This window comes from Squalius cephalus (genome assembly GCF_949319135.1).
Source record: "Squalius cephalus genome assembly, chromosome: 9".
Classification (NCBI taxonomy): Eukaryota; Metazoa; Chordata; class Actinopteri; order Cypriniformes; family Leuciscidae; genus Squalius; species Squalius cephalus.
Genome location: NC_137130.1, coordinates 27,970,528 through 27,985,050, shown reverse-complemented (window position 1 = coordinate 27,985,050; position 14,523 = coordinate 27,970,528). Strand labels below are relative to the sequence as shown.

General features: G+C 36.7%; 1 protein-coding gene across 1 annotated transcript in view; it reads left to right on the top strand.

Moving 5' to 3' along the window:
• Window positions 1–5,809: 5,809 nt before the first annotated feature.
• fstl1b (follistatin-like 1b) overlaps window positions 5,810–14,523 on the top strand; it is a 52,841-nt gene continuing 44,127 nt past the window's right edge. The window contains exons 1-2 of the mRNA XM_079881210.1: window positions 5,810–6,157; window positions 6,277–6,333. Coding sequence (XP_079737336.1) covers window positions 6,155–6,157; window positions 6,277–6,333 — 60 coding nt within the window. The 5' untranslated portion in view covers window positions 5,810–6,154. The remainder of the gene's footprint in view (window positions 6,158–6,276; window positions 6,334–14,523) is intronic.

Genomic DNA, 14,523 nt, shown 5'->3' with positions numbered 1-14,523 from the left:
TAGTGCATACCCAGCTAACAAAAATATGTTCTAAGAATGTTTTGCTAACCATCAAACCATCTTGTTTTTTTAAATGTTTCAAAAACAATAATTGTTTTGGTTATATGATCATTAAGGAAACTTTCCATTTTATGATTTTGCAAACATTATGGAAATTTTACTTTTGAAAGTTCTCTGAATGTTCCGAAACAAGCAGCAACATTTAGCTGAAAACGTCCAAATAAATATTTCAGAAAAAACACTTTCATGAACGATGTATAAATAATGTGGGGGTTTTTCGCTAACATTTTGAGAACATTATTAAAGATCAGATAACTTTGAATTAACATAATTCTATTACCTTGAAGAATGTGTGTTCATAACTTTGATAGAACCTTGCCAAAAAATTAGCCAAAGTTCTGAGTGTTCCCAGTTGTGCGCTATAGTTCAAGTGTTCTGAAGCCACATTACAGAAGTGTAACAGACTGAAATTCAGCTTTATTTGAGAATCTGCCTCTCACTGAAAGGTCACATCCATGTGAGATCTCACTGCGTACATCCAAGCATTCTACATTAAGATTCCAGTTCCACAAAAGAAAGAAAGTCACAAGTTATGGAGCGACATGAAGGTGAGCGGGGCGAGGGATCTAGAAGATTATTTATGGAGTGACATGAGGACTATGAGGGGTGGCAACAAAAAAGCAAGCGTTCATAGTTCTTGTTGATTTAGGGCCTGACAAAACATTCATGTCCATAAATATGTAAAACAGTTCGGAGGGACTACAAAATAATCATCTTCTGTTTCTATAAAGAATCAATATCAAAGGCACCAAACATTGTCTAATAAATATCAACAGATTCTGAGGCCTGGTTTCACAGACAGGGCTTAGATTAAGCCAGGATTACTAGACCTTAGTTCAATTAGGACGTTGCTTTCAGTTAAAACAGCTCAAACATGCATTTTAGTCTGGGACTAGGTTTAAGCCTTGGAAGTTGTTTTATTAATATGTTTGTGTACATGTTTTCTCAGTGGGTAGCACTCAGAGTCGTCAGAGTGGGTCGTCTCAGAGCAAGAAGGTCCCCGTTTCGAGCCCCAGCTGAGCCAGAAGTCCCTTCTGTGTGGAGTTTGCATGTTGCTCTGGTTTCCCATAGACATGCAGGTTAGGTGGATTGGACATGCCAAATTGGCCGTGTGTGTGCCATGTAATGGGGAGGGTTGGGAAAAGACATGGAAACCTACCCCATAAAAACATTGCCAAGATGGACAGTTTCTTGCGTATATATCTTTAAGCTTTTGTATTATGGCAATGACAGTTTTATTTGTATCAAATATGTTAGACCTATCAGTTCTGCCACTAAAGATTGCTTTATTAATGATCTTCCTGATCAGTTTCATCATCTCAGCATCCCGGATAGCTTAGAAGAACTCGATATTGCAACAGAAACTTTTAACTCTCTCTTTTCCAGCACTTTAGACACAGTTGCTCCGTTGCGCTTAAAGAAGATTAAAGAAAATAGTCCAACACCGTGGTACAACGAGCACACTCTGGTCCTTAAGAGAGCAGCCAGAAAAATGGAGCGCAACTGGAAGAAAACAAAACTAGAGGTATTTCGCATTTCATGGAAAGAGAGCTCGATTACTTACAGAGAGGCCTTAAAAGCTGCTAGATCTGCTTATTTTACAACCCTATTAGAAGAAAATAAACATAATTTATTTGAAACGGTGGCTAAACTAACGAAAAAGAAAGCTTCAAGCACCGAAGTTTCCAAGCAGCACAGCAGTAATGACTTTATGAACTTCTTCACTTATAAGATTGATAATATCAGGGAGAAAATTATAACTATGCAACCGTCTACTACAGTATCGCATCAGGCAGTGCATTGTAGTCTCCCTGAGGAAAAATTTTATTCATTCGTTGCTATAGGAGAGGAAGAATTTACTAAACTCGTTAAATCATCTAAATCTACAACATGTATGTTAGACCCTATACCGACTAAGCTACTGAAAGAGATGCTTCCAGAGGTCACAGATCCTCTTCTTAATATCATTAATTCATCTTTGTCTCTAGGATACGTACCAAAAACCTTTAAGCTGGCTATGATTAAACCGCTTGTTAAAAAAACGCAACTTGATCCTACAGAATTAGTCAATTACAGGCCGATCTCGAATCTACCTTATCTGTCAAAGATATTAGAAAAAGCAGTGTCTTCACAACTGTGTTCCTTTCTTGAAAGAAATGATATCTGCGAGGATTTCCAGTCCGGATTTAGACCGTACCATAATACTGAGACAGCTTTCATTAGAGTCACAAATGATTTGCTCTTATCATCCGATCGTGGTTGTGTCTCTCTATTAGTGTTACTCGATCTTAGTGCTGCATTTGACACTATTGACCACAACATTCTTTTAAATAGACTCGAAAATTATGTTGGCATTAGTGAAATTGCACTAGCATGGTTTAAATCATACTTATCTGACCGTTATCAGTTTGTAGCAGTAAATGAAGAGATGTCTTATCGATCACAAGTTCAGTATGGCGTACCACAAGGCTCAGTACTAGGACCGCTGCTGTTCACTCTGTACATGCTACCATTAGGAGATATCATTAGGAAACATGGCATTAGTTTTCACTGTTATGGCGATGATACTCAGCTCTATATTTCTTCAAAACCAAACGAAACTTACCAATTCACAAAATTAACGGAATGCATAGCTGATATAAAAAATTGGATGACTCGTAACTTCCTACTTCTAAATTCTGAAAAAAACAGAGATTCTAATTATTGGACAAAAAACTTCCTCACGTAATAACCTAGAATACCGTCTAACACTTGATGGCTGCTCTGTTAAGTCTTCGTCGTCGGTTAGGAACCTGGGTGTGCTCTTTGATACCAATCTTTCATTTGAAAGTCACGTGTCTAGTATCTGTAAAACTGCATTTTTCCATCTTAACAATATATCTAAATTACGCCATATGCTCTCAGTGACAAATGCGGAACAATTAGTTCATGCGTTCATGACCTCAAGGCTAGATTATTGTAATGCTCTACTGGGTGGTTGCCCTGCACGTTTAATAAACAAACTACAGCTAGTTCAAAACGCAGCAGCTCGAGTTCTTACCAGAACCAGGAACTATGACCATATTAGCCCGGTTCTGTCAAAACTGCACTGGCTCCCTATTAAACATCGCATCAATTTTAAAATATTGCTGATCACTTACAAAGCACTAAATGGTTTAGCTCCGCAGTACTTGAGCGAGCTCTTAACGCATTATAGTCCTTCACATCTATTGCGATCTCAAAATTCCGGCCAGTTGATAATACCTAGAATATCAAAATCGACTGCTGGCGGTAGATCCTTCTCCTATTTAGCACCAAAACTTGGAACAGTCTTCCTACCATTGTCCGGGAAGCAGACACACACTGTCAGTTCAAAGCTAGACTAAAGACACATTTCTTTGACCTAGCATTCACATAATACATTATAGACTTCTATAATTCAGTGTTAGGCTGCATAGATTAGGTCAGACGGAACCGGGAACACTTCCCATAAATCCTGATGTACTCGTTACATCATAAGAAGAATGGCATCTACGCTAATTTTAGTGTCTTTGTTTATCCCGAGGTTTTCCCGCAGCCTGCCGGATCCAGGCCGTATCCAGATCTGACGAAGGACCTTCGCCTGGACCCGATGACAACGCAGTGCTGAAGTGCCAACTAGTCTCTCCCTATGGAGGATCCCTTTACCACTCTACAGATAAAGCGTTGTTGGGAAACACAATTTGCGTATCTACCCCGAACTGATAAAATAAAATAAAATTCTGTATCAAAAATTATAAGGAAACACCAGTACTTTGTTTAGGCTTGGTCTGTATAGGGAATTACAAACCTGCGCACATATATTCAAACGCACATAACTATAGAACCAATTCTTAATGCGCATGTGAACGCCATCAGCGTTTCTCACAGGATCGCGTTTAAAGTCTGTGTAGAGAGAATGGTGTCGTCTTAGCGGCCCCTAATTTAATAACAAATGATTCACTGTAAAACATTTCTAACCCTCCCAAATCAAAAATTTCAAGTGACCGATAACATCTAAATTTTTCAATTGGCCCAAGTGAAATTCTGTAAATTATAAAATTAAATTTACAGATTTTCACTTGGGCCAATTGAAATTTACAGAATTTCACTTGGGCCAATTGAAAAATTTAGATGTTATCGGTCACTTGAAATTTTTGATTTGGGAGGGTTAGAAATTTTTTACAGTGTTGTTGCGACGGAAGCGAATCAATCAAAACTAACTTTAGCTGGAAAATAACTTTATTAAAGAACCGCTATAAAGCCAAAACAATATCTGTTACCTTAAATTATACGTTTATCTCTGTAAAGCTGCTTTGAAACAATCTACATTGTTAAAAGCGCTATATAAATAAAGATGACTTGACTTGACTTGACTTGTATAGCACCATTAAATACAACCCAATAATAAAATAATAATAAAATATGATGCAAGAGTGCTTCAACATAGATTGTATGCCTTATCAAACAAATAGGTTTTTAACTTGGATTTAAAAACAGATACGGAGGGAGGTTATCTGAAAGAAATGGGCATATCCAATGCAATATGCAATATTTGCATATTTAATGACACCACAATCACAGGCACTCCTGTCCAGTCAAGATTAGATTTCTTAATTAGTAATTAAGGACCAATGAGTAGGCTATGCTAAAAAATCTAATCTCATCACGACACGCAGCTGCTGAAAAACTGCCCAAGAATCACATACATTTCATAGGTTCAGATTGGGATACCAAATTGACAGAGTGGCAATGCTTTATCTATAGGATGGCATGCAGTGGCTCCCTGCATCACGGTAGATCGGCCCTGAGTAAAGCGTGATGTATAAACAGATGGTTTTGTCTGTAAATTACAACTTTTTCGTGAAATGCTGATAGAGTCCTTCATGGTTTCTGCTTTGTAAGAAGCGTTGTTATTAAATTAATTGAACAAAACAGTCCATAGATGTGTTAATGATGATCTTTAAGATTTTAATTAGGTGACAAAAACACTGGATGAGGGTCTCCATTATGTACGACTGCCTCAACTTTAATAAAAATATTCTGCTCAGAGCTGAAATCTACCTTCATTTTTCTTTGTTTTCTAACATCTAACATCACATTTCATATATTTTATCTTAAAAGCTTCACTGTTCTTCACAGGCCTACTTCAGCTTTTAATAAAACTTGTGGTAGGCTAACAAGTGGTGACAGTGGTGTGGTGGTGAAAGTGTTGCAACAACTGTGAAACATTAATATAGAGAAAATATATAAATAATTCTCACACTATTATTGAAATGGTTTAAGATTTTCTTGCATTGTTTAGATCATAATTTAATAATGATGGCTAAATTAATTAAAAAAATAAAAATAATAATGGTTATTTTTTTTACAATGTTCTATATTTTAAAGAATAAAATCTACACCTAAAGGCATTTGAAAGTAGCAAATATTAATGACACACACAATGGGACCTTAATTTAATAATAATCTTTTTTTTTTTTTTTTAGTTTTAGTTTTATTAGGCCGTACAAAGGGGAACATAATATGAAGGAAATTAAAATCTCAGTCATAAATTAATGCTCAGCATTCATAATGAAACCGACAGCGATGGAATGGCATATTTGCATATTGAATTATGTTTTGCGATTGCTTTTTCTTTGTTCCATTTATTTTCATATTCCACTCATTTGTAATTGTAATTGTTTTTATTTATCTTTTACACTGGACGCAGAAGCTGTCTTTATTTCTCCAACTTTTCTAACTATCATTTGACCTAAAACAACATTCCCTTGCTTTGCTTCCTCGATAGTCTTCTTGCAATTGCAATAATTAATTTGCATGTACAATGAACTAATATAAAACGCTACTCTTCGACGCAAAGCTCCTGCAGTTTGAGTCGGTCTCTCACCGAGGAGTGTGTGCATTTGAGTGTGTGCTCTTGATCTGGATCTGCTCCACGGCTTTCCACGGGCCACGTCACGTCACGGAGGGGGAGAAACAGATTCCTGAGCTCTGCTCGAGTTTCCTGCGATCACATCCTCAGATCCACATATACAGCGGACCAGACGCCGCGCTTTCCCCACTACAACACACTAAACCGGCTTTTCTTACAAACATGGTGAGAAACCTGAACACTTTATAACCCTTTACACCGTTTCAACTTGTGTTGTATTGCTTTGAACGCTTTCTCCGTTTGTAATGTATTTTCCTCCGTTCTCTTCTCTCCGCCCGTTACAGATGTTTCGATGTTTACCCGTGTTTTTCCTCCTGGCTGTGGTGTGCTGTCATGCCGAGGTAAGTTGTATGAATCCCGCATTCATTAAGGAGAAGAGCTCGTCTTTTGGGAGGAAAAATGTTTATAGGGAAATAAATTACAGTGTCTCTGAAATCCAACTTGATCCTAATGAACTATCGAAAAAGAAAAACTATAGGCTAGTCCAGTCAACTATTAACATAGAACAAAACAAGGCGGTAGGCTAATGATTATAATTGAAAAAGGTTTTACACATACAGTAATGGACAACATGTTCAATAATGTTTACTTGCACTCCAGAGATCAGCTTTACAGTGTTTTTATTTATTTATTTATTTATTTATTCTGCATGGAGTGGGTCGCAACCTCATGGACGGCATCATATTGACATCACCAGTTGTGCATTTGACTAATAATATTACTACTACACTATGCTGGGAATATTACTTACAAATTGTAGTCGGTTACTGATTCCAAATTACATGACAAAAATTGTAGTTAGGGTAAACCATTACATTACACATTTAAGGTAATCAGATTACTTTTTGATTACTTTTAGATTACTTTTGACCTAAATTGTTTATCACATTTATCTGAATAGGATTATCTTGTACCATATTGATATAAAATGCAAAGAGAAAGAAAATATAATCTATTATTTGCTGTTATCCATCATTGATTTAGCAAAGAATTATCAATTACCGATGAATTATGAATAATTTACTGCCCTTGTGAGAAAAACATGTAATCAATAAAAAAGGAATTTGTTGACTGATTACGAGTATTTTAAAACGTAATGTAATGTTATATAATCTAATTACAAGTGCTTAATTTTTGGAAATCTAAATATGTAATCCAGATTACATGCAATCAGTTACTCTACCCAGCACTGCCAAGTGCCAACTAAGAAATGTTTATTATTTTATATATAGTTTTGATGTGAAGTGACAGCAGTTGGTAAACAAACAGCATGTATGCAAAACATTTTTTTTATTTGTGTTCTTTATGGATCAAAATCAACCCATAAGAACCAGTTCCTTTCACCATGTCTCATGGCTTTTATTTATGTATTTAATTATTATTTCTATGTTAAATATATTAATCAAATCTAACCTAAAATACATTACATTTGATCAGATTTAGCTCCATGCAGATGCTATTTAAAATGTATACCATTCAGTGACTAAATAATATGTAAAGTGCATATATTAAGGAGTTGTTTATAAAGAATGTTGGACCAGCTGAGATGTCAAGATGCATCTGTCACAAAACAGACATTTACATCACCTGGTTTGTGTTTGTGTAGTTAATGAACTCTGTGTGTGGTGAGAGAGGTTGGTGGTCTTTACTTTGGGAATTGAGCTGTAAACAGACAGCTGTTAAAACCAATCAGATAATAACATGTTAGGTGGTGTTTGGCCAGTGAGTTTACACTGATTTCAGTGCTCAAATGCAGCTGCTGACGGGGGCCATATGTTGTCTTTGTTAGTGCTGTGTTAATTGTGTTCTTATGTTCTGTAGTGTAATAACAACCTGCCAGGTGAGCCACATTTAAGCCACACAACAAAAGGAAACTCAACACATGCAAATGCAAACATTCATGCACTATATTTTAATTTATATGCACTGTGAAAAGTATTTATTTTTCTTGAAATCCAATAAAATGCCTTCATTTTTATTTTACTTCTTGTGTATTGAAACAAACAACACACATTTTGATGAAAGTTGCCCCCTGTGTCAATGACACATGCATCAAGAATGCACTTCCTGTGTAATACATCTGCCATTTCTCAAAGCACATATATACAGTGTGCTGAAAACAAAGTGGCTTTAGTTTTAAAAATGTATTGCATGAGATCACATATTCCCAGGCATTAATTTTTCATTTGAATTGAGATTACATTTGTAGTTAGAGCATGCTATTGTATGCCAGAATGATGTGGAAGTAATTTCATGCTGACAGGCTTGATAAGACAACACTTAAGCTAAAAGAACAGCAGCTCATAATGGGTGTCATGCAACCCGCATGATTCTTCCCTCCGCTATTCACGCAGTTCATGCTGTGGTTTGTCTCTTTCTTGTATCTTACTCAGTGGGGGCTTTGGATCTGTCAGAGCTTGTGTTCCCTAAAGGCATGATTTGCTACTTACATAGACAAGCTCTTAAATAGTGTCACCCCAAATTAAAACACACTGAATTTCCTACTCCTACAAATACAGTTTGTGCTGGGAGGATTTGTAGTTGGTTGATAGAGCTTTCACATTAGATGTGTAAGTGAATGGATTTGTATGTGTGTGTGTGTGCATTTATACACTATTGGAGTCCAAGACAAAGAAAGTGTATCTTCTTCATTGTTTGTGATTATGTGTTTTCACATAGACTGATCACAATTCAGACAATTTTTTATAACAATTTTATTAATTCCAATAACTCCACATGGATTTTTAAAGAAGAGAAAAAAACTAGCTCCAATATAAACATTTAAGCAAAAAAAAAAAAAAAATGTATATTAAAATTTGAATAAAAATGAAAGACTGTGTAGGCAAATTATTTAATATTCAGAATTAATTACTTATCCTATAAAATATTGTGAATTATGTAATTGAATCAAAACCTTTTTTTTTTATTTTAATTGATTTTAAGCAAATACAAAAATTGTTTGAGAGTGTAGAATGACGTCATTCGAAATTTCGCGAGTTCCAAGTTAATTTGTAAAGTATTGCATGGTAGCAGCAGCTTCTCTGATTGGTGATTGGTGAATTTCTGTCCAGGATTATGGGTAGTGTAGTTGTTCACCAGGATTTTTTTTTTTTTTTTCATCAAATAACTTGTGGCATCCACAGAAGTTTATATCACTACGTAACAATCTTTTGTGGCAGGTCCTAATTTAAAGGTTTGCACATTATTACCAAATAATTGTCTATATGGAGGAATATGAATGGGTTTTTATGTTCACATCACTACTGTTGCACTCTATTGGAGGTTTTATAATTGGTAGTCAGCAAGAAAAATGTTATCATTAAAGGGATAATTCACCCACAAAATGAAAATTCTGCCATCATTTACTCACACTCATACCATTTAAAGTCTGCATGACTTTGATTCTTCACTGGAAAACAAAATAAGTTATTATGAAGAACACTGATAGCAAAGCAGTTGTGGTTTCTATTGACTTTGATTGTACAAAATAAAACAATATGACACCAGAAAGTCATACAGTTTTAGAATGACATGAATGTGCATAATATTTTTTTTTGGTGAACAATACATGCCAATCAACCTTTAAAAAAAGAAAAGAAAAGAACCCAAAAATAGGTATCTTTCAGTCTTATCCTCAGTCTCTCTCTGATTCTCTGTCGTTTACTGAATACATTAGTGAACAAAGAAAACACTGTTCAGAACATGAAACCTTATCACACACATACACAAACACATTATCACAAACTGTGGAGAAGAATGAATTTCAGCTCTTCTCAAGGCACTGTTTTCTTTACACGGCCAAATGTAATAGCAGAGGCAGGATAATGCAGTTACCTAAATCCCTTCCTATAATCAAAAACTGAGCTCTTCGAGTTTTGAGTTGCTTTCTACGTGCGTGTCTCTGCTGCCTTACAGCAGGTGAATCGACTGCGCTTTAAGCCCTGATAAAAATAGAAGTTACAGAGGGAGAAAGAAAATGAGGGAGAAAGAGAGAGTGAGGTATAGGGGAAAAGAGAGGTGTAGTGAAAGAGGACACTGTCAGGGTCACAGTGCCCTCTCTGCTGGAGCTAAAGTGATCTTTACTGAGAGTAATCATCCTCTGTGATTTCAACTATGTACGGAAATTATTGTTTTGATCTTTCCCAATGCAGTGCCTTTTTTTTTCAAATGTATATGCACTATTGCTATAATTTTGTTCCTAACGCATGTTAGTGAAAAGCCAGCTGCCTCACTGCCCAGTCAGTCAATGACTTAGTGTTTTTGTATGAAACCCCCTCATATGGAAACTGGTTTCAGACAGTCTTCCAAGGTACCATAGCGTCATGTCTAATGATCTGGAACACAGTCACGTGAGTTTAGGAAATAACCAAGGAGGTCAGAAAGACCCGATGAGAATTGTCCGTTAGCTTTCCCATTCATCTCAATGAAGCTTGCAACCATTGAAATCTATGTAAATGTTATTTCCAAAATGTATATATTTCGTCAGAATACACCTTTGAGAATGGCCATCAATGCATTGTGAAACAGGATTTTTGCATCTAACGGCAGGGCTAACTGCTCAAGCTAGCCAGTTAAATTCTGACTCATTTTGGCAATAACCGAACAATATTTAATGACAACAATACTTACTTCTCAGTATAAATGGAATCAGATTAAAACAGACTTAGAGTGTATGTTTTTTAGTTACCATTTTTATTCTTTCATTCATTCCACCAACCGCCAAAACGCACACAAAGGTCACATCTGCTGTCATCAACCAGATGAAAGCATCTAAAAGCTGGAATACACTACACAACTTCCCAGATTTGTGCCCGCATTTACAATCTGGACAAGTGGATGCCAGTTGCTGAAAGTCAAAGAGTTCATAGAAAATCACAGTGTATGATGGGCACAGACTGATTTTTTTAGCTTCGGATTCCATGCAAGGGAATATAAAACATGGGCACATAAATGTATCTTCGTAAAAAAATAATATAAATACGATCTTCAATTCCCGCACATTCCGATCAGAGAAAAAACATGAAGTGACCAGGTGTAAATGGGGCCCATAGATATTTTGAGCCTAGTTGTGTAATGTGTTCCAGCCTTTAGTAGACAGGATGTTAGTCAAACATTGGATTTGGACTCGATGTCTTCATACCTCTATATAATGATACACAGCATTTTTCCTGTCAGCACAGTCAGTATTTATAAGCTTCACTAATGCTTTCAACAATCTCTTGCAATGAGGATTTGGTAGAAGGAATTCTTTCTCCCTCAGGGTAGTGTCCACAAACAGCTGGTCAGTCTTTTATTAAGGGTATATAAACACACTCGCAGGATACAGGCAAGAGAGCTAAAAATTCTATTCTGCATTTCTCCTCTTTTCTAGTCTGCTCTCTAATCCAGTCGTCTAATAAACCTGGAACTCTATATTACACTGGCTCTTTGAAAAATAGTTTTAGTCACTTGGATAAAAGTGTCTGCTAAATGCATTAATGCAAATTGATGTCTAAAATGTTCACCTTTTTTATGACTAATTTCATCAGATGCTTAAGGCATGATCTGTCTTTGAATTATTATTTTTTTATTGAAATGTCTGAAATATTAATACTAAATACAAGTTGTGTGCTCTCTTAACACGACAGAAAATTGTGAATTCAGATCATTTTGTTCCATTTTAGCAGACCCGCCCCTCACAGAATCTGAATGCAATGATTGATTAAAATGTTGGCAGATTTCCATAGAACTGGATATCCGATTGGTACTAAGAATAGTATAGTGTACATACTGTAGTTCCATTTAACACATTTTATCTTATATTCAATCCGGAGATTATTCCTCAAAATCAGCATTAAAAAAAGAAAAGAAAAAGAAAAGGCTGTTCACAAGGTGGTTTTTGACTGACAAAACAGCCGAATGCTAAAAGTGAACTTTAGTACAGACACTACAGTCTTTTGTGTGAAGAACAGGGCTGATGCAAACCTTGTTGTGTTGCTCAGTGTTGCTTTAGAGCTGTATTATATTTCATACTCTGTCTGAAAACCATCTGCTGCATATGAACATAAAAAACCCATTTCATACATATCCACTCTTTTCTGTTTTTATTTAGTTTTTCTCTATCTCCGTCACTGTTATCTCATGTTTGATAAGCTTTGACTGTTATCTTGATTCCACTCTTTTTCTTTCTTTTCTCTCGTATCTCCTTCATCAGAGTTTGCATTGTTTACCATCTGTTTTCTCGCACTCGTTTCCCTTCGTCATTTCCCTCCCCCATGTCTCTCTATGAATGCGCAGTGTCTTGTCACTGGCTTTGTGCTGGTGTTTTATGGCCTTGTTTTGTATAGCCATCAGAGCTTGAAAGAGCCTTGTAATGAGAGGGAGGAACAGACAATGGGAAGGATGAGGTGATGAGGGAAATTACAAAAGGGATCAAGAAATTTAGTTCTGCTCGTTTTGATACTGGTGCACGAGGTGATACAGGGACAAAGAGAGTAAAGGAAGACATAATGAAACATTTAGCCCACTGTATTTTCTGGGTTATCCACAAACAATTTTTTGTGGTACTTGTTTTACGCAAAATTACAGGTTTTCAATATGGGATGTGTAAACGACAGTCTCAAGAAAGCCCTGTGTAATTAGGGTCCAGCAGACCTCGACACGTTTCTTAAGGGTGTTCTGTTGTTCAACAACAGCTAGATACTATAGATGGAGTGCAACAAAATGCAGGGATCTCACGTTTTTTTAAAGTCCCCCCCCCCCCTTAAAAAACAGCCAAAGATGCTTAACATAAATGTCAGCACGTTTTGAAACATGATGTGAGCACATTGTGAAACTCACACGAGAAGTGTCGCAGAAGCACAGTGGGCTGCGACTTAACTCACGGGTTGCCAGTGTTGGGGGTAACGAGTTACAAAGTAACGGATTACAGTAACGATATTACTTTTTTGGGTAACGAAGTAAAGTAACGCATTACACTAAAAATATAGGTAACTACACTACTTTACTAGACTATAGGAACGCGCTTTCCTGCGTTACTCAAGCCGTGTTTGCCTGCGTGTAAAGGGCCCTACACACCGGGACGAATATCGGCGCGCGTTATTCACCAGCGTTTTTCAACGCGTTTTTTGTGTTCACACCCAAGCGATTTTCGCTGACGATGAGCCGAGTGAACATGCAAATTCATTCCCTAACATTAGATGGCGCTTAATGTAAAACAGAAACCACTCCATAACAGTTCTCTTTTATCAAGATTTTTGTAGTCGCTGTCGCGTTTGTCATATAGTTCTTTATGTTCCGACACCAACGAGACCAGCAGCTCTACCGGGAGATTCCCAGTGGGCTGACGTGCCTTTTGGGCCGACATCTCATTCTTTTTTTCTTTTTCTGTTTTTTGTCTTAACGGACCATAAAACATCGGCGGCCCATTCGTTTTGCTTAATTGGCGGCGATGGGTTAAGTGCGTGCCGGTGTAATGCATTAGTTAAAAAAAGGTGTGCGTCAGTTTTTTTTCCTGATAAGTTAGCTGACCGGCCCATGAAACACCTTGGCCCATTGGATCTTTTCTTGATTGACACTGGGCTGGTCCAATCACATCTTTAAACACCTCCCCCTTTGGGCTTTGAGCGAGCGTGCAGTGTGTCAGTGTGTATCTGTCAAAATAGTCTGAGAGATGGAGAAGAAATGCAAGGAATGTGCAGAGAAATAGCTGAAAAATAGACACAGGCCCTTCAAGGAGACGCTGTAAAATGTGTCAAAATGTTTTCTGCAGCAGCAGGACCTTCATCATCTCCAGTGGCTGATGATGAGAATTGTGAGGAGGATCAGGACAGAGATGAGAAAGTGTAGGGCCTGCGGTAAGCAGAACTAACAGTTACTTTCAAAACACTTAGGCTATGTCATGAGTGTAGGAACCCATTACCCAGTAACGCATTATTTCCACATCTGCATAGTTGACGATTACCGTAATTTACTATAAATTTAATGAGACGCGCTTGTAAACCATGTTTTCCGCCAAAATAAAAGCTTGATGCAGTTTCCGTCAAAATAAAAGATCATGTGCTTATATCTCTTTCAAGTATAGAAATTAGTACAAAACTAATTATGAAAGTTTCCTTTATTTTTCAGTGCATTTGTTTTACAATATTTGTCTATTAGTGTGCTATTATTATTATGGCCAAAATGCCAGGGCCGATTTATTTTTGTCCCAGTCCAGCCCTGATTATGTGTCTACCACCGCAGACATTTGTCCTTTATCCAGTTGTTTGTGGATTTTACAGTGAGGCATATTTCTATGTGCAGACATGGATATTGTTCTTTCATATGGTTTTACATGCCATTTTGTATAGGCTACATTTATAAACACTATGCGGACAGGCTAAGTGATGATAGGGCTATGATGTTTGTCCATGTATCTACACGGTAAATTAAGAAACGGGAAAGTAAAGTAATAAGTAGTGAAGTTACTTTTCAAATGCAGAAACTAGTAAAGTAATCTCATTACAATTTACATAAGTAACTAGTAACTAATTACTTTTTTTGAGTAACTACCC